The sequence below is a fragment of the Salvia hispanica genome, chromosome 2, assembly GCF_029641045.1.
Source record: "Salvia hispanica isolate PSC_SH4W2 chromosome 2, Shi_PSC_v1, whole genome shotgun sequence".
Classification (NCBI taxonomy): Eukaryota; Viridiplantae; Streptophyta; class Magnoliopsida; order Lamiales; family Lamiaceae; genus Salvia; species Salvia hispanica.
This window is the reverse complement of record NC_142693.1, coordinates 13,004,592-13,023,586: the sequence shown is the minus strand read 5'-3', so window position 1 is coordinate 13,023,586 and position 18,995 is coordinate 13,004,592. Positions and strand designations below refer to the sequence as shown.

The 18,995-nt window shown below is 34.6% G+C and overlaps 3 protein-coding genes across 4 annotated transcripts; 1 reads left to right on the top strand and 2 right to left on the bottom strand.

Annotated features, from left to right (window-relative positions):
- Positions 1-210: 210 nt before the first annotated feature.
- Positions 211-5,539, bottom strand: LOC125204394 (Di-glucose binding protein with Kinesin motor domain-containing protein). Its single transcript, XM_048103052.2, has 18 exons — positions 5,235-5,539; positions 4,576-4,874; positions 4,313-4,484; positions 4,154-4,224; positions 3,879-4,062; positions 3,674-3,783; positions 3,496-3,595; positions 3,338-3,424; positions 3,091-3,267; positions 2,727-2,997; positions 2,482-2,643; positions 2,182-2,397; positions 2,046-2,083; positions 1,781-1,944; positions 1,437-1,688; positions 1,192-1,332; positions 1,034-1,102; positions 211-950 (listed from the first exon to the last, which is right to left on the bottom strand). The coding sequence occupies exons 1-18, from the start codon at positions 5,434-5,436 to the stop codon at positions 444-446; spliced, it is 3,222 nt and encodes a 1,073-aa protein (XP_047959009.1). The 5' UTR covers positions 5,437-5,539; the 3' UTR covers positions 211-443.
- A 3,071-nt stretch (positions 5,540-8,610) lies between these two features.
- On the top strand, positions 8,611-10,698 carry LOC125201792 (tRNA/rRNA methyltransferase (SpoU) family protein). 2 transcript variants are annotated; one of them, XM_089064473.1, is made up of 5 exons: positions 8,611-9,013; positions 9,693-9,724; positions 9,794-9,981; positions 10,066-10,116; positions 10,201-10,698. In XM_089064473.1, the coding sequence occupies exons 1-5, from the start codon at positions 8,730-8,732 to the stop codon at positions 10,588-10,590; spliced, it is 945 nt and encodes a 314-aa protein (XP_088920599.1). In that variant the 5' UTR covers positions 8,611-8,729; the 3' UTR covers positions 10,591-10,698. The 2 variants fall into 2 exon arrangements, with proteins under 2 accessions (XP_088920599.1, XP_047956001.1); XM_048100044.2 differs by having other exon boundaries at positions 8,613-9,013; positions 9,693-9,981.
- Positions 10,699-15,620: 4,922 nt separating this feature from the next.
- On the bottom strand, positions 15,621-18,972 carry LOC125200673 (uncharacterized). Its single transcript, XM_048098397.2, has 8 exons — positions 18,522-18,972; positions 18,006-18,140; positions 17,607-17,795; positions 17,264-17,325; positions 16,985-17,142; positions 16,557-16,705; positions 16,256-16,399; positions 15,621-15,905 (listed from the first exon to the last, which is right to left on the bottom strand). The coding sequence occupies exons 1-8, from the start codon at positions 18,891-18,893 to the stop codon at positions 15,717-15,719; spliced, it is 1,398 nt and encodes a 465-aa protein (XP_047954354.1). The 5' UTR covers positions 18,894-18,972; the 3' UTR covers positions 15,621-15,716.
- Between the last annotated feature and the right edge of the window lie 23 nt (positions 18,973-18,995).

Below are 18,995 nucleotides of genomic sequence, written 5' to 3'. Positions count from 1 at the left end.
TGGAGATGGTCTAGCTCACAATTTTTCCATCCATTTTTCCAGGAAATTTCTTACTACAAAGGAAACTGAATTTTCAAGAAACAGCTTATTTCATTTTGAGCTTCTCCAAACTTGAAAAAACATTGCTTATTCAGTGTCTAGTGTTTTTGAAGTGAAAATGAACAAAAGTTATGGAAAAGTTTATCCTATGAATGATATTAATAATAAAAATCATTTGAACGGGCACTAACTATATAAATCTTGCCAAAAAGTGTTTTAGCGGAAGACAAACAACACGAAAACAACTCACTAATCAGCAATTTGGTACTATATGATATAGATACTGATTTGGTAGACAAACTCACTAATATTACAGCTTTGAAACATGCACACACACACTACCAAGGCAGGCATCAGGATGTCAATTTGTGAGTTAGAGAAGCAATGCGGCATTACTTAGTTCGCTATCTGGTCCACATTCTTTTCTTGCTGTCCTTCTCCTTGATCCCCTGGACTGCTGCATCTCTTGTCGTCTTCACACGTGCAACGGGCCTCTGCACCGCAATGGATGGCTTCGTCACTCTTGAAACTCCAGCCGCAGCAGGCTTTGGAGGATCTGAACGCCTGCTTTTGTAGACGCGGTGGTCGCTCACCGGAGGTGGAACTGCACCATTATTCTCAACTTCACTGTTTCTAGATAATCTCTTCCTCCTGACCTCATGGAGATTGTCATTCTCCTTGGCGTGGTGGTCGCTCACCGGAGGTGTAACTCCAACTTCACTGTTTCTTGATAATCTCTTCCTTCTGACCTCATGGAGATTGTCATTCTCCTTGGCCATAGCAGAGCCGTGACTGCCTCTGCGGTTTGCTAGACTCAAACTTCTTAGAATGCGATGCTCAGTTTCATTTGTCATCTCCTCTTTCACCGGCTGCTGTTCTTTCTCTCTCAGTTTGTCTTCGAGTTCTTTAATCTGCAATAATCACATATAAATAATAATGTTAGCAGTGAACGTGCATCCACAGGCTCGTTACAAGCTACGAATGTTGTGAGTACCGTTTGCCTCAGGGAGAGACACTCTGCATTTTCTTCCCGTTCTGTCAACTTTCTTTCGAGCTCTTTGACCTAATCATGATAGAACTTCCAATTATACATGTGACTTTTCTTCGAAACAATACTGCATGTTTTATTTATGTAAAAACAAGAGCAAGAACCTTATGTTCAAGTGTTTGAGAATTGGACTCAGATTGTTGCATTTGTTCTCTCAACTTCTTCTCAAGATCATTAACCTTAATTTGGTATGTTGTAGAATGATTTTCGTCTTTCTCTTTCAGCTTGTTCTCCAACTCCACGACCTTCAACAAACACGAGGAAACCGATAGATGGATTAATTTTCATGATTTCCAAGTTTACCTTACCTGAGCAGAGTGGGTATGCACATAAAAGTCGATATCTCTACCTTCTGTTGAAGTCTGGAACATGATTCTTCTTTCCCCTTTAGCTTCTCCGAAAGATGTGAAACCTGTTTCTCGGATTGGCATTGCAGTGATGACTTCAACTCTACTTGACCCTCCAACTCTTTTAGTTTTTCCAATTGGGTTTTGTAGAACTGATCCTTTCCCTTAGCTTTACTCTCTAGGTTATGTAGATTTTCTTCAAGCCTTTTCAAGGATTCGTCTTTGGACTTACATTCCAGTCGTGCTTTCTCAAGCTGCATCAAGAAATAGACGGAATCGATTCAAGAGATTGTTTTAAAAGCATGCACTCATTCTATACTAAATTTGATCTTTCTGAATAGCATACCATTGTTTTCATCTTCTGGAGCTCAGTTGTATCAACTTGTTTTCTAGCAGGACCCAACTCTACCCCTCTGACTCGGGTTGCAAAATTAAGTGAACTCAGAGTCTCGCTTAGATCTTTATCTGAGGGACTAATTTGTACAAACATCAATGTTTTTGAGTCACCACCTGCAAACAAGAGATACATTATGTAATTGTACAAGAGAATGGGAAATCTATCCTCGTAGCTACGTGGAGTTTATACAATCTGATGAACCATTTAAGTTTACCTAATGAATCCTGCAGTAAATGAGTCAGCTTCGAGTTCCTGAATGTTGCAACAATTAGATACCAAAGTCAGGTTTCATATATAAAGGTGTAATAACTAAGAGCAAAATGAGAAGGGCTGTCTGTTACTTCATCAACCTGTATGGTATGTGGCTGCTTTTATTTGCAAGAGCAGATATTACGTCTCCAAGAGCAGAGAGCGACCTGTTAATGTTCTGAGCTTCTTTAAGTCGGTCACCTTGCACGTCAGTTTTTGCAAGCCTCTCGCTTCCTGCTAAGTCCACAAGCCAAAGTTTGCTTTTCGTGCACTCTCCAGTAATTAGATTTTTGCTCCTTACCATAATACAGAGCATGCTGAAATGTGTGAAAAAAGAGAGAGAGATGAGACCTTATAGATAACAGGGAATAAAGAAACTAAAAGTCTGCAAAAGGCATTACCAGTGAGATCGACTGCTGTGCTCGTTCACATTATTCGATCCAACAGCCCGAGCGCTACTTCCTGCTTGTAGAACATTCCAAACTTGTTGGATATTTTCCACTTTGGCTTCAACAATTCCAGGAATATGATGTGATCCTTCAGAAGCTTGCTTTATCTCCAATCTAGAATCATTCCACAATTAGTATGTTAATTGTGTAACTATACTTTCCAAAATTGTTCAATTTATGGGAAGAAAACAACTAACTTCTTGGATGTTTCTATAGCCAGCAAATCCCTTATCTGTTCATTGTAAACTTCAAGCACACTAACTGAAATGTTGTAAGTGTTTGTTTCAGTTCTCTCATTGGCAATCTTGAACAGTTCTTCCAGGGTCCGATAATTGACTCCTCGATTCTCCTCAGTACCCTCCATTGTGAATGTCTTGCCTGTTCCAGTTTGTCCATACGCAAATATACAAACATTATATCCATCTAAAACAGAAACCACCATGGGTGCAGCATCGGCAAACACATCAACTGCTCATGTTGAAAACAGGAGGTAAGAATTTAGATATTGTGTTAGAATGATATTTTCCTCCAAAACCCAAAAATATAATAGGAAGTGCCCACCTTGATCATCTTTGGGAGTGTAAACACGATCAAACTTGAAACTCTTTTTGTTGGAGCCATTTGCTGCAATACCAAGATCTCCATCATTAGCAGCATCAAAGTCCATCACTGATGCACACCCAGCTACGACCTCAGACTTGCTTAAGGGACGGCAACGACAAAAAACCCTGATATTCCCTGATACACAGCTAAATTTTGAGAACAGATTCAAATCTAAGATACATGATAAGAGGTATCACAAGCTAACCTTTGGTCTCCTGCAACTGATTGTGGAGCTTCCGCCTCTTCATTTGCTCATCATTGTACTTAAATTTGAGATCTTCACACTGTTCAACTGCATAATGAGTCGGATTATGTTATACGCATCTCACATAATAGGTTATTTGATGTTGTTCTAAAACGTACCAAGTGCCTGAACTGCAAAAACCATTTTATTCAAGTCAGGAATGGAGTCTGCACATTCATGTGCTTCACGAGAAAGCTCCGAATGTTCTTGTTTCATGATCTGCAAAAAAAAATCAGCTTGCTTCATACAATACAATATATTTTTCTGCACTGTATTAATATGGAAGCGTCGACAAACCTTTACTTTCTGTTCTAAGTCGCTGATCGCCTTGGTCCAAGATTCCTTGTCGTGCTCATACTTGCTTGCAAGGTCCCTAAGCTTTGTGGCTTGCTCCTCTAGAGTTTTGTCTACCGAAAATTTGACAAAATTGGATCACAGAATCTTAAGTGACACAAATTACCATAAGTTCACAAATGTGACAACAATCCTAACCAATTCTTACCTAGGGAGTATGTCTGGAATGTCTTATTGTCAAGGTCCATCCTAACCTTTTGTAGTTGTTCGTTGGTTGCACTCCAAGACATCCAAGACTGATAACATTCATCAGTCTTTTGCTTCAATGTGTCTTTCAACTCTTGTATATCTTTCTCATACTTGGCTACTGATTTTGTTCGTATAGCTTTTTTCTGAAATATCCAAATAGTACAATTATAAATAGCAAGATAATTGAAGGATAGCTTTTTCTGAAATCTACAAACATGTTTATTCACAACTTACCTGAGGTGAAGGATATTCTATCTGAGTAGAACAATTTGAACACGTAAAGTACTCATGAGTTGGCTGAGGGACTGCAACCAATGACAAATGCTTGAACATTCATAGTTATCTTCTAAACATTCCCACCAGATAGAAACATTTAGGTACAGAACAAAATACCTGAGCTTTTAGGCGCTCTCCTTACACAGATTCCACTAACTATTGGATTCCCGAATACCCCTTCAAACCTTAACCGAAGAATCCCATCATCCTTAACAGCAGCTCGAGCACCAATGACTTGCAAAGGTTTGTTGAACCCCACAATGGAGAAGATATCAAATTCAGACAAAATCTGCATTGTGAACAAACTTGACTGTAAACTACAGGCACAAATACTTGAAATTTTCTCATGTAAGACAGTGAATATCGACAAGTTCCCTTGCCTTTTCGTCTTGCATGAAAACATTGAACACCCTCATTCCTTTGGGGCCATTGACATTAATAATTTCAGAAAAATGGAGATCGATGAAATAATCCCCAGTCGGAAAATTCTCAAAGCTGTAGCTGAAGTTTCCGAGTCGTGCAGACTGATAAACGAACGAACAATCTCCACCCTCGGAGATGAAATCCTCTGTTTGAAATGCATCTCCGCCTTCATAAAAATTGTCTGCTGTAAATTCAACCCCCGAGTCTGATTTCAGCGATGTCATGGAACCAGCATTGACAAAGAGCATAATTTCATCTGATCAACAAAGAAATGAGCTTTAGTAAAAAACAACAAACAATCTAGCAGTTTCAGAAGGCATTAACATGAACAAAAAACGATTTTTCATGAATTTCCCTCTATTTATATGTTCAAAAAGGGAAGAAGGAAGAGATCTTGAATTTATTCCCTCATCTTCAAACTTCTCATTTCCTCATTAAAGAATAGCAAAACAAAAACACTATTTAACATCAGACAAAAAAAACAAAGCCACATTTCCCAAATCTTTACTTCAAAGAAAGATAGATGTTTCTAGAAAAGGAACTAGTATTCTTCAGAGAACAAAACCCTAATCTTGATATTGTTTGAAACAATTTCAAAAACATCTAGAGGGCGTACCTGTAGGATAAGAAACTGTGAAGCCGTTAGGGATTAATCTCGCACAAGAATCCCAAACCATTAGATCAGCCACAGACTCTTCCTTTTCGTCTTCTTCCATGTCTTGAGTCGAATTCTGTGCTTCTCCCAAATCGAAACCGGTGGAAGAATTGCGAATTTCTTGATTGTCATTGAACAATTGGAAGTCGTCATTTTGTTCCATTTTCGAATTCGGGAATTGGGGTTTTCTGATTTTTGATTAGGGGAAATGGGCGTTTCTTTCTGCAATTTGAGTGCGCCTTTGTCTGTGTTTTGACTGTTTTCGGATGCGTTTGAATTTGGATTCAAATTATATGACCGTTACTCTTTCTGGGGTGTTTGGACTAAAGTAGAATTTGAAAAATGGGGAACGATGTGATTAACTAAAATACAGGGACCGATTAACAAATTAACTTTGGTAAGCGCTAGGATCGAATGACTAATGTTTTTGTTGAAACAAATTGATTTTTAATATCTCCAAAAAAAAGTCATTATATACAATCTAATTAAAATAAAATAAAAACATTATAGCGCCTATAATAACAATTCGCAATAGATATTTTTACAGTAACAAACATTATAATATATGACTTATTTGATGATGAAAATTTTGCCATTATTTTTATATTGAGATTATATTTATTTACATCGTGTGAAGTTTGATCAAATTCTACTTAATCATATCTATCTATACATATATAAAATGAGAGTTTTGGGAGGTTTTGAACAACTATTTTGTGCCATAGATATAAATGTAATATTTAAAAATTTTAATGTAGCAGTTACAATGATTATTCTCATTGATTACTTTTAATTCACTTCATTTGATGGTAAAGTAGTATTCTATTGGAATTTGACCAAATGATGTAACCGCCTATTAGGGTGTGGCATTAAATTACCTTAATTTTGCATCTAATAATTTAATTATGCATTATTTTCAAACACATAGTCAAAGATAATTTCAATTATTTACTCACAATTTAGTGAATGACTCTATACTATAGTCCATATCTTAGACGTCAAATTAAGCTAATACTCCATCCGCCTGTCGTTAGGAGTCTCATTTATGAACGGCACGAATTTTAAGAAATGTTAAGAAAAGTGGGTAGAAAAAAGTTAGTGGAATATGGTTCCACTTGTACATACTATTAGCTTTAAATGAAATGTGAGTGGAATGAGTTGGTAGAAGGTGAGACTCTATTACCATTTATGGTAAAAGTGAACCGAGACTCTTATTCACAGACGGACTAAAATAGAAAAACGAGACTCTTATTCGCGGACGGAGGGAATAATAATCAATTAAGAGTATGGATTGAATATGATTATACCAATGATTTCTAACGTTTTTTTTTTTATTTATATCATAAATTAATATTTGTTTAATTACTATTTACTCCATTAGCTAGATAAATGTTGTGTATAGTTGCATTTGAAAGGTTTTAGACATTGTTGGTGATCTTTGTCTATAAATACATGTTCTATCATTGTGGAAACCGTAAATGAGGCGGAACATGTGTCATGTGGAGAATGAAAGACGAAGAGCCAAAGATGTGAGTCGGAGGTAATGGAGAGAGAGTTGTGCAAAAGATGATAAAAGGCAAATAACACTTTTAAATCCTATTTTGAAGATCATTCTATTTTAGTGATATTATTAGTTCATATTTAAGTATTTTCTTCATGTTAATTTGTTTTATTTTACTGTCTAGGCTACAATATTTTGCTTTTTACAAATAAAGAAACCACATAAGTTGTTGACTATCTATAATATTTTGAACCTACAGCGTTACGCATTCGTCGTCAACTTCGTCACTTTCATACTAATTTTCATGCAAGAAAAACACCTAAAGTCAACGAAATGGCGAAAGGAAGCAACAAAGACAAAAATCATAAAATATCACATTTGTATCTACGCACATGCATACAACATAAATCGTCAATTTAGAGATTAAGAAGAAAAATAAGGCAGCGGTAGATGTGGTTTGTGTTTTACTATATATGTTCTCTATTTTTCATGACTTACTAACTTTTATTTTATTATTCTAATGTTTATATATGTGTGTTTTTTATTGTTCATTATTTTATTTTATTTTTAGCAATATCATAGTCCTAATTATATTTTTTAGTTGTATAATAAATATTTATATCAATTGAATATTGATAGTATTTTAATATTAAAGTGTGTATGTGTTAAGGATGGTAATTTTCTTTATTATAAAGACTGATATAAGTGTTTTAATTAACAAATATTTTCATGAAATTTAAAACTTATTTAATTTTATATCTATAATTATCTAACATATTGTGACTATACCATATTATATTTTATTTTTTAATTTTATGTAACGATGTTATTTTTTATTTTATTTGAATTATTCACAATGTCTAATTAATAAAACAAAAATATTTTATATTGCGCATAGCGCGTGGCCTAACACTAGTTTTGTATATAAGGCGAAATCGTTTAGTGTTATTAAAATCTAAATATTTTAATAAAAGAAAATAAAAGAAAAAATAACATTTTATATTTTATGGAGTAAGTAAAAATTATACCTTTTATATGTAAATCTTTTGTGTTGAGATAATAGTTATTGACCGTTATGAAATTTGATTCAATTCTACTTAATCATATTTTATAGTATATAAATTGATATCTTTTAGTGTTATTAAAATCTAAATAATTATAAAAAGAAAATAAAAGAAAATAAAAAATAACATTTTATATTTTATGGAGTAGGTAAAAAATTCAACCCTTTTATTCGTTAATCTTTTGAAATAAGTAAATGTTAACACAATTATTTCAATCGTATAGTTTTCCAAATAGTATAGAGATAAAGTGAGTTTATATAAGACATAGATTTTCTTTTCATAAGTAGAGATCCATTTATCACTTTGTAAAGGGTTTTAGGAAATGGAGTATTTAGATGAGTAACTTATTGTAGAAAATTTGTCTCTCATAATGTTATTGTGTATTATTCCAATAAAGCAACTATTTTACTACTCTACTACTACTCCTTCCATCTCATAATAGATGTCACATTTTTCTTTTTAGTTTATCTCACACAAAATATCACATTTTCAGTTTTTGCAAAAGTGTTCTCTCACATAAATATAAAAAATATATTTTCTCTCTCCATTTAACATATAAAATAAAATCTCTTAAAATCTCGTATCTTACCACAAGTGTGATATCTTTTGTGGGATGGAGGGAATATTTTTTTACATGTAAAAATGTGTACAAAAGGAGCTAGCCTTATCGGTTAAACAATTTTGTTTGTATACAAGTTTTCAATATTTTATTTTGATTTTGTTGGGTTCTACTAACTTTTTGTTTTTCCATTTATTTATTTGAAAAAGGAAAAAGATAGAGAATTTAAAGAGAAAAGTCAATGATATCTAGAGTCTAAACCAACGACCAAACCGTTTTAACTTTTAAGATTACGAAAAACCTTCCCAACAAACATCTCAGTACACACAAAAATGCAATGTCTGAACAAATTCTTCATCTCAGCTTCTGTTTCTCTTACTAATCCACCAAATTCACAGGCCAAGAACCCAGCTTTTCACGCCACTTGTAGAATTCGACATAGCGACGAAGGTGTTCGTGAAAATGCCTCAAAGAAGGCGTTTTCTTTACCTCCAAATGTGAATTCCATTATAAGCACGTCCAACCCCTTTGTTAAACATTGTGTGAAGCTTCGGCAGAGCTCCTCGTATCGCCATCTTCATGGCATGGTTCTCGTTGTCGGCACTACTCCTCTAAGGTGACTTCATTTTCTCCTCTCAAATTCTTCTTGTCTTTATCAAGATTGCTATTTATATTTTTGTTTATTGTTTCCTGTGAAGAAATTCACCAACTGCATTTATCCTATCTATATGCAAACAATCACAACATATCCATGTGCTTATCTGCAAAGTCTACTATAGCATTTTGTTTAATTCACCAGGTGTTGAGTCTATCAACTGTGTTGTTAAAGTGAAAAAGGAAGGGGAAAAGCCCAATAGTCAAGGATTATTAGACTTAGTTGAACAATGTCAGTGTTCATTGAAGGTTTTGGGCTTCTTTTGTTTCTAAAATTCTATCATGTATATGTGCTGCTTGTTAATTCTACCTTGCTTTCATTATTGGTGAGTTTTTGGTGCCTGTAAGAATTTTCCTAGGAGGCTTTGCATTCACCTGGGTTTTCTGCACCCTACAAATGAATTAAAATGAAAGTTAGTGATGTTAATAGTCTTAGAGAGTTAGAGGTTATCTTTGTTGCTAGAGTGTTGACGTTAATGCAGACCATTTCTCAGTTGTGCTCCATTACTACCTATAATTTGGAGGGTAGTGCTTTGTTAATGTGAAAATTACATCTTATCTAAGTAGATTTACAGCTCTCATATGTCATTTGTTAATGTGAAAATCTACTTTTTGTTAATGTGAAAATCTACTTTTTGCAGGGAGATTTACAGCTCTCATATGTCAGAATCAGGTAAGCCTATAATTGAGTGCTTGTTTGTAGTGGATAATTGTTCTATTCCTGAAGAAATCGAATATAAAGCTGTTCACGTAGTTGAAGTTAGTCCGGAGGTGATAAGAAAAATATCCGGTATCCAGTCTGTTGATTCTGTTGAAGTCATTGCTTTGATGAGAATCCCTTCAAGTTTTCGGATTGTCAACAAGCATGATGAAAATTGCCGGACATTGTTTCCATTTCCTCATAGGATTCTAGTTCTTGATGGGATCCAGGTATGCTTCACTAATTACAGACAATCACCTTAATTATGTACCATGTAATGAACATGAAAACAATAGAAATTTTCTTGAAAACAGGATCCTGGAAACCTAGGCACACTTGTAAGATCTGCAACAGCATTCAGATGGGTAAGGGATGTTATTTCCATAGAAAAAATCCAATCTTTTTTATTCTTTACATGTATTTTGTTCCAACATTTCTCTGTTCAACAGGATGGTGTTTTCCTTCTACCCGGCTGTTGTGATCCGTTCAACGACAAGGCACTCAGAGCTTGCCGGGGAGCCAGCTTTCAGATTCCGATTGTTTCGGGTAGTTGGGAAAATGTAGGAGATCTCAGAGATGAGTTTCAGATGAGGATGTTGGCCGGCCATCCAGCCAAGGGGGACGACCTGAAACCGGTGATGAAGCTTTCTAAAGATCTTGCAGAGTCCATGGAGGATTTGCCGCTGTGCCTGGTTTTAGGAAGCGAAGGTGCGGGGCTCTCGCAGTTTAGCCGGAGGGATTGTGAGCTTGTAAGCATTCCCATGGCTGGAGAATTTGAGTCTCTTAATGTATCAGTAGCTGGTGGGATTTTCATGTATATGTTGCAGCGTCACAAATAGTAAACATGTTTCACTTTTTACTAATACATAAATGTGCAGTGTTTGCCGATGCGATAGCGACATAATAAATGATATTATGAATAGAGTGAATTACATATTTAGGCTCTATACTTGCAGTGACGAACATTTGCGGTCCCTATACTTGCAAAATATCATATGCGGTCCTCATACTACACCAATGGCTCGTTTCAGGTGCTTTTTCACTTTTTGACCACATCTTCGGACAAAAACGCTCCTAAAAGTCTAAAGGGCATTGTTGTACACTCACTCTTCAAAAGTAGGTACTTATTTTGATATTTATGTTAATTCAGGTGATTTAACTGTGATTTATATTTTATTCGAATAATTTTTGTTTGGATTCGTTATAGTATAAAAATTATGCATAGTTTTAATATTGGATTTTAACTTAATAAAAATCAATTTATTAAAAAGCACATATTCTATTTCCTGAAACTAAGATGAATCAAATAAAATGGTGATTTATAAAAAAAAGGAGGGGTTTTCACATTTTAAAAATCTTTAAAAAAATTTTAAATGTCGTGGCTTTTAAGCACAATTACTTTAATATATTAATATTTAAAAAGTATAGTGATAGCGATTAAAAATAATATTATATTGTTATTATTCTATTTTATTGTCAAGTAAGCTGTTTCTTCTTGAAGCTTTCGAAAATTATTTTTAATCTTTGTAAGTTTATACATTCACAGATTCAAACTTTCTCATTCATTCAATTGTAACCATTTACTTTTTTGCAGTAGAATTTTTTGTAAGGGATAAACATAATATGTAAAAATTAAAGAAGAAAAAGTAGAAAAAAAATTGTGTAGGGGTTTAAGCCACATCCTTCTTTTTACTAGTTTCCGCCATGTGCACACTATAACTAATTCAAACAAAAATTATTCGAAGAAAACAAAAATTATAGTTAAAGTACCCAAACTAACATAAATATCAAAATACATACCTACTTTTGGAGAGTAAGTGCAAAAATGTCCTTTAGGCTTTTGGGGGCATTTTTGTCCGAAAATATGGTCAAAAAGTGAAAAAGCACCTGAAACGAGCAAGTGGTATATAGTATAGGGACTGCAAATGATATTTTGCAAGTATAGGGACCGCAAATGTTCGTCGCGGAAAGTATAGAGCCTAAAAATGTAATTCACTCTTATGAATATTTACTTGTACAAACACAAAACTGTTTAGAATTGACATTAAAATTTAGAAACAGGAAGTTGAAATGAATACTTAAATTTAGTTATGTTTCCATTATGATACGATCCCACATCGATTTCATACAAAAGTGTGGAATAACATATAAATGGGAGTCAACCTTTACCTATGAGGCTATGACCATGGTTTTATGGGTTAAGTTAGGGCTTCTTATCTTATATGTTTATCACAATAGCATATAATAGGGAGTCAACTCTTTTTTGGACCTCATTCTTCACTAACAATACTTTAATTACTTTTTCTCTCTACATCTCTCTTACTTTATCAATTTTACTATAAAACTTGTGCTGAACTCAAAGTGTATATTCTTTAGGGACAGGGGGAATATTATAATCACTTAACATTATTATTAGAATTATTATAATTTTTTGCATGTATGTACTGTAAAAAAAATTTGTTAATGTTAGGTTGGTAAAAGAATACTCTCTCCATAACTCCGTCCGAAAAAAAAATCTCATTTGTGGACGATACGAGTTTTAATAAGAAATTGGTAAAATAACAGAGAGAATGAGAAAATAAAGTAGGTAAAGAGAAAGGGAGAGAAAAAAGTTGTAAAGTAGTATACGAGATAGGAGAAGAACTATGTAAAGTACTCCCTCCGTCCCCAATTAAGAGTCACACTTTGACCGGACACGAGTTTTAAGAAATATAAAGAAAAGTTGGTTGAAAAAGTTAGTGGAATGTGGGACCCATTTTTTATATTGGTTTTATAATAAATGTGAGTGAATTGAGTTAGTGGAATGTGAGACCTACTTACTGTTTATGGTAAAAATGAAGTGTGACTCTTTACTGGGACTGGGGACGGATCGAAATGGAAAAGTGTGACTCCTAATCGGGGACGGAGGGAGTATAAGAGAGAAACATTCCATTTTTATGTGGAGTATCAAAAAGTCGGTATATGTCGTACCACAAAAATACCGATAATATTAAAGTTTTGGTACTCTCTCCGTCCCTGAAAAATATGAACATTTGGTTTGGTACGAGTTTTAATGTATAATTGATAAAATAGGAAAGAGAGAGATAAATAGTAGTGTAAGTAGTGCTAGTGGAGAGTGGACTCCACATCATTAGTAGTGTAGTCAGTAGTGTAAACTAAAGTTATAAGTTGTAAATAAAATGATGTGTAGGAGTAATGTGTTGTTTCACAATTCCAAAATTAGAAAGTTCATACTTTTCATGGACGAACTAATAAGAAAATAGTTTATACATTTTAGCGACAAAGAGAGTATATGTTAATATATGATACAACAACGGTAATAGTTTTCATATACGGTACATACCACAATTTTTTATATATTGTGATATAGGTTTGTGTTAAAATGACAACACCTCTTAAAATGACACCGTGACACCACTTATACAGCAATATTATAAACGTTACACGACAATATTATAAACGCTACACAACAATCTATAGATTGATGTATAGCGTGTTGGATATTGCTGGCCAAGAAAAATTGTTGTATAGTGTACAAAATATTGCTGGCCGTCTTTTTCAGATTTTTTTTTGCCATGTGGCAGCTTATTATTCGTCCACGTGTACAAATAATTGCAACGACGGATGCAGGTGGGGTCGGGTGGGGTCGACCGACCCCACCGCCGTCCGATGAGGCTGCCGAGAAACTTCATTTTTTGACCTCCGACCCAATGCAGCAGCATCTCCGACCCCACACAGCAGATCTCCACCCCATGGTTTGGCCTTCATCGGAGTAACTAGAGGACGAATCAGTCGGATTGAGGAGACATTAGGAATGGGGGAGAGATACAGTAAAAAATAGGAGTAGAATCGGTATACTCTGTAATAGATTAAACTATTCCCCACTTCTTTATTTAATACTCTCTCCGTCCCAAAATAAGTGACTTGTATTCATTTTTGGGGTGTCCCACTATAAGCGACATATTTTCATTTTTAGCAAAAAGTCATCTCTCTTACTTTATTCTTCACCTACTTTATTCTCTCTCATACTTTACTCTCTCCACTTTAACTTATTTAAATACCATTCTTTAAATCCCGTGCCCAAAAGAAGTAGGTCACTTATCTTGGGACGGAGGGAGTAATAAAATTTGATGATAGGGCATCACGGCCTATTAAAATATAAAATCAGTCGGTTTCTTTTAACATACATGTTGATGGCGTAATTAGCAACAAATGAACAAATCCGCCACTCTATTAAGTAGTATTTTACACCACTTTATCTGTAACAAAAGAATATAAACCCGCTCTATAGTATTATTACCATAATAACATGTACCAAAAAAGAGCTGTAAAATTTTTTTTTTAGGAAACCTAATTTGCAAACATTTTTTGGTAGTTAAATTTTTAACTAGCTGTTTTACAACTCCTTTTTAATAGAGAATAGAAGCTAGTTTAATAATGCTATAATTTTTAATATATATATAATAAAAATATATAACTATTTATTTAAAAAATAGTTCAATAAATTGACCAATTTAAATCAAGGTTAAAAAATATAAGTAAGAAATAAAAGATTTGATCCCATACAATCCTATATTTGTACCTAATTTCAAATTTTAGTTATATTTCATCTAAAGAATGGTATTTCTTTTACAAAAAAAGAGCCGTAAAAGAAAAATCTAACAAAAATTTCAAAAATGCAAAATAAAAACAAACTTCAATAAATTATGCTTCCAATTCACATAACCTCTATATTTTACTTTGTGGAGGCAGTATAGCAAAACACGTGTCATATGTACAATGAAAAAAAAAAGAAAACGGCTTTAATTAAAAACAATGAATATTGATAAAACAAATGTTACGAAACTACGTCGTTTAACATCACAGCACCTAGTGCTGTGATTTCCCCCACAGTAGGGGATCCTCTCCCGTTATCACCATAATTATTATTATCACCATAATTATTATATGGAGTATAAGTTATTAACCATAATTTCATTTTACTTTTATTTCATTTATTGAGTTTTTAAAATTAGTTATAAATTACCAAGTGATTATTATTTTTATAATATTTTCTTAATTTTTTTTATATAAGCTGTAAAAATATGATGGGAGGTGTTTGATTGAAAAATATCTTAATACATGTACAGAGAGGGAAACATTTAATTACTACGTACTATTATTATAAATTAAAGAAATTTTTGAATAGATTTTGTTGAATATAGATATTCCTACGAAAATATCATTCATAACAGAAGATATAACTACATGATTTGAAATATTTTTTAAATAATTATTATTAATTATGTATTATATCCGACCCCACGAACTATATTTTATGGGTCCGTCATTAAATGATTGGCTAAGAATGATGGTATGATGTTATTTTAAGAGATGGTGACACTCTAACACTCCCCTTGTGATATATACTAATAGCAGTATATACCGCAATATATAGAGGAAATTGATCAAACTAAAACTCATTTTATACTAAGACCAATTAGAGCCATTAGATTAGGATGATCAATCGCTTAATTACGCTATGTAAGATTAATAAGATTTATCATAATACCCCATATATTTTTTAAAAAATTATATTTTTTGTATTTTCAAAAGTATTTTAAAAATATATAAAATGCCAATTGATTAGTTCTTATAATTTTTTAACTAATGGATTTGATTTTATTTGATTTTGTATTTATATTTACAGGGTGGTTTGATATGTTTGGCTTGATTTTGTTAAAAATAAATTGGTGGGTAGTTATTAATCTGCATACTACTTTTCAATAAGTTATTCTAGATTTTGCATCGTTTATAGTGTACTGTATATGAGTTTAGATTAGTTAGTCTGACTGGAAATTATTTGGCCAACCAAACTTCAGAAGGAATGTTAAAACAAATAAGTACAGTATATGATCTAGAAACGAAGACAATATTTAAGCATCCTAAAGTAAACAGTAGGAAGAAATTGATTGGATACAAGAGGTTAGTGAAGAAATCGATTGAGAACAGATATTTGACCAGAGTCTCCGTTCAAAAAGAAAACTTCCAGCGGAACATAAGATGACGACGAAGATGTCGTTGCTGAACTGAATCTGTAAGTTGGTTGCAGAATTTTTGTGCCCTTAGGACACGGAATGGTCAGAAGGCGATGCCCAGTTCTCATCTGCCACACCTGCGAGGAGAAAGTAAGTAACTTCCGACCTTGTAAGTGAATCCAAAATATTAGTACTATGCACGGTTAATTGAAACTAGTTATTAACGTTCGTCTGACAAGGCACATTCATGAAACATGGCGACACCCTTAGAGAGAAAGAGTTCAAGACTACGGCAGAATGTGTTGTGGTGTTGTTTCGTGTTCATGTGTATTACGCAGTTGCAAAGCAGAGGAAAATGTGAGTTTTATAGAAAATACATGTTGGTTCTTCCTGCTATAAATCAATTAGTAGTTGAGATAAAAGCTTCATCATCACTGACTTTATCATAATTATCTACAAGGAAAGCCAGTATTCAAGAGAAATATACCTCAACTATTCCTTTCCGTGGTGCATGGATTGCTAGACAGAGACAATAATCACTTTTTGTGTGTTCATAATAAGCAGGACGTGAGGCAGCTTTATCTTTACTGGCAAGCATCTCTACAAATAAACAGCTTGCATCACGATATCCCTGGAAAGTAAATTAAGGTTGTAGTATATGTTACATGGTGATGATGTAGAGAGAACTTGAAGCTCAAACTGGTAGAGTCGAGAATATAGTTATCTAAAACTCTGGAATAAGGCGGGTTTACTGGAAAACAGAATAGCATAGTTAAATTGTCAGGTACCTTCCATAAACGCACAACAACAAGAGCCTTAGTGTCTAAGAGCAAAATACGCCCAAGTGAATCGGTAATGGCAGCCAAAGAACCGCTAGGTGACAGTGTGAGCTTCTCACCCTTCCTTGGATGATCTTTCAGACAAGTCAGAGGAGAGGCTGTCACAAAGTGACATTGTCAGAAAAAGTCCAGCAACCATCTTAGATACTAAGATTGTGCAAATAGTTAGTTTGTGTGAGTTGGTCAAGTGGTAGATTGGTAATGCCTCTGGCCAGGGTTTGAGTCCCTCGTGGCACCGCCTTTAAATTTATATTCATTTGCTCATAAAAAAAATTATACAAATAGTTTACATTACTATTAGATAAGTATTATCTTCAGTGCAAAGAAAATATAGTGATTTGGAGATAGAAGCCAAAATTTACATGCAATTTTCTCACCTCGGGCAAATGGTTGAGATTTAGGTTCTGCTTTTTTAGGACTGTTTGATTCGCTACGCCAAATCAATTTCGAGAGTGAAGCTATTGTTGAAAATGTGGCAGGAACAACTTTTGACAAGATAGCTCCCACAAGTGATCTGCTGTTGTCAACTGAAAGCCTTCAGGAAAGTAAAATCAACCAATAAAATTAAGAAACATGAATCAAGGCAATATCAAGTTTAGGTTGAAAGAGGAAAAACTCCAAAGAAAATAAGTTAAGCATTTCAAAATCTAACTAACCTAAATGCTGATATGACAGCATCATCTCCAATGGTGACTGCACAATAGTAGCGCTGACTTGACTGCCAATAAAATCAGCTGAATTCAAATACCAGAATAAATTCAGAAACTTCCCAGGAAATTACAAAAATGACAGATAGAAACCACCACATTGTGGAAGAACTTCTAACTGGGGAAAGTAGACATTTAAAGGAAGTAACAGAAAACAAGAGACTGAATTTTTGCTTTCATAAGTACTATGCACCGAAGCATAGAATCGTTTTCAGTCATCAACATGATTTGCATAGTAAGTCTAATAGTCTAATAGAGGTTCCAGGCAATACCGGTTTGACTATATGACTACCTGGATTTCCATCAGCGGCGGGGGCATGACCCCAGTTATAGCAGCATCAGCACATACTCCATACTTGCTAACATTCCATAGTTGGTAAGGAAGGCTCCTAATTGGGTTCCCAGAACTATCCTGAAACGCATTGGAATCCTGATCCCAAAGCCGAGAGTTTGATTCTTGAAACCACTGCTGCAGCAGACTCTGCATTTCATAAAAGTTGTGTAAACAACACAATTTGAACAGACATTCATAGAGCAAAGAGAAGAAAAGATCAGGGAAAATCTCATCTTCACAAAGAACAAACTGGAAATCACTCCAACAAAAGAGAAAATCAGATACCAAGCATGGTTCAAAGCAAATGCACATAACAAAAGTTGGATGCTCAAGTAAACAACAACGAATTTGAAGTACCTTAATATCAGATCCATCAAAACGACCAACTACACCAGGCATTACAATGCAAACCTCCTCTGACGATGTATCTTGAGTCAGATCTTGCTTAATACCACGGACCCTTATCTTAAGAACCTTTGCCGGATTGACAATCTGCAAAATGTACACCATCAGCAGAAAATTCAAACAATTTAAGCTTAACTCTTGATAACCATTTATTTCCTCATAAGCTCAATACAAGGTAGACATCAAGAGAGTATGTAACTTCACAATATCATTGATCAAGTGGTCATCTGCCTCACTAACGTAAACTAAACACACACACAAAAAGCGTAATACGCACCTTATTTTCAAAGCAAGCAATGAGATGTGCTCTAATTTGATCATGTAACTACTAAAATTACACAGCATTTCAACAAACAGAAACACATAAACGCGCAAACATCGGCCAAAATCGTCGAGAAACGAATAGCTCATCCAATTATCTACACCACAAAAAAAAATAAATTGACAACTAAAGTCTGTGAATGGGACCTGTCTGTGGATGAGACGACCTTGGATGGAGAAAATCATAAGATAGCCGCAAGAGGTGCCGACGGCGAGAACTCTGATGTCGTCATCGAAGACTAGCCACTCGATGGCGGAGATGTACTCGGCCTCGATCGGGGAGAGCTCAGGCCTGATCTTTGCAGCCAGATTTGAATCCATAAGGGATCCGACGTTAATCGATTGAGACCAATTGAGGATGAGGATGAGGGAACGGTTGGCGAGAGCGATGGAATTGGTGTCGAGGGCAACAAGGAGATTGGGGCTTTCCACCAGCCATCCTTCCTTTCCGGCGCCGACAGCCGACAGATCGGCGCCGGCTATACATCCGAGCTCCTTGGTGTGATTGCGACGCCACATTGCCGGAAATTCAGGGCATATCACTTCTGACTCGCGTCGTTCTTCCTGTCGATTTTTGGACTATTATTATTGGAGTATTATTATTAGTCATTTTTCATATTT

What these genes read in the sequence shown, in the direction of transcription:
- LOC125204394 (XM_048103052.2), bottom strand. Translation starts at nt 5,436, where the DNA reads ATGGAACAAAATGACGACTTCCAATTGTTCAATGACAATCAAGAAATT. An exon ending in TTTTCATGCAAGACGAAAAG is followed by an intron (nt 4,485 to 4,575) that starts GCAAGGGAACTT and finishes TTCACAATGCAG; the next exon opens with ATTTTGTCTGAATTTGATAT. An exon ending in TCCAGAAGATGAAAACAATG is followed by an intron (nt 1,689 to 1,780) that starts GTATGCTATTCA and finishes TTCTTGATGCAG; the next exon opens with CTTGAGAAAGCACGACTGGA.
- LOC125201792 (XM_048100044.2), top strand. Translation starts at nt 8,730, where the DNA reads ATGCAATGTCTGAACAAATTCTTCATCTCAGCTTCTGTTTCTCTTACT. An exon ending in GTCGGCACTACTCCTCTAAG is followed by an intron (nt 9,014 to 9,692) that starts GTGACTTCATTT and finishes TACTTTTTGCAG; the next exon opens with GGAGATTTACAGCTCTCATA. An exon ending in TAGTTCTTGATGGGATCCAG is followed by an intron (nt 9,982 to 10,065) that starts GTATGCTTCACT and finishes TCTTGAAAACAG; the next exon opens with GATCCTGGAAACCTAGGCAC.
- LOC125200673 (XM_048098397.2), bottom strand. Translation starts at nt 18,893, where the DNA reads ATGTGGCGTCGCAATCACACCAAGGAGCTCGGATGTATAGCCGGCGCC. An exon ending in TTGATGGATCTGATATTAAG is followed by an intron (nt 17,796 to 18,005) that starts GTACTTCAAATT and finishes TATGAAATGCAG; the next exon opens with AGTCTGCTGCAGCAGTGGTT. An exon ending in GCTGTCATATCAGCATTTAG is followed by an intron (nt 17,143 to 17,263) that starts GTTAGTTAGATT and finishes ACTTTCCTGAAG; the next exon opens with GCTTTCAGTTGACAACAGCA.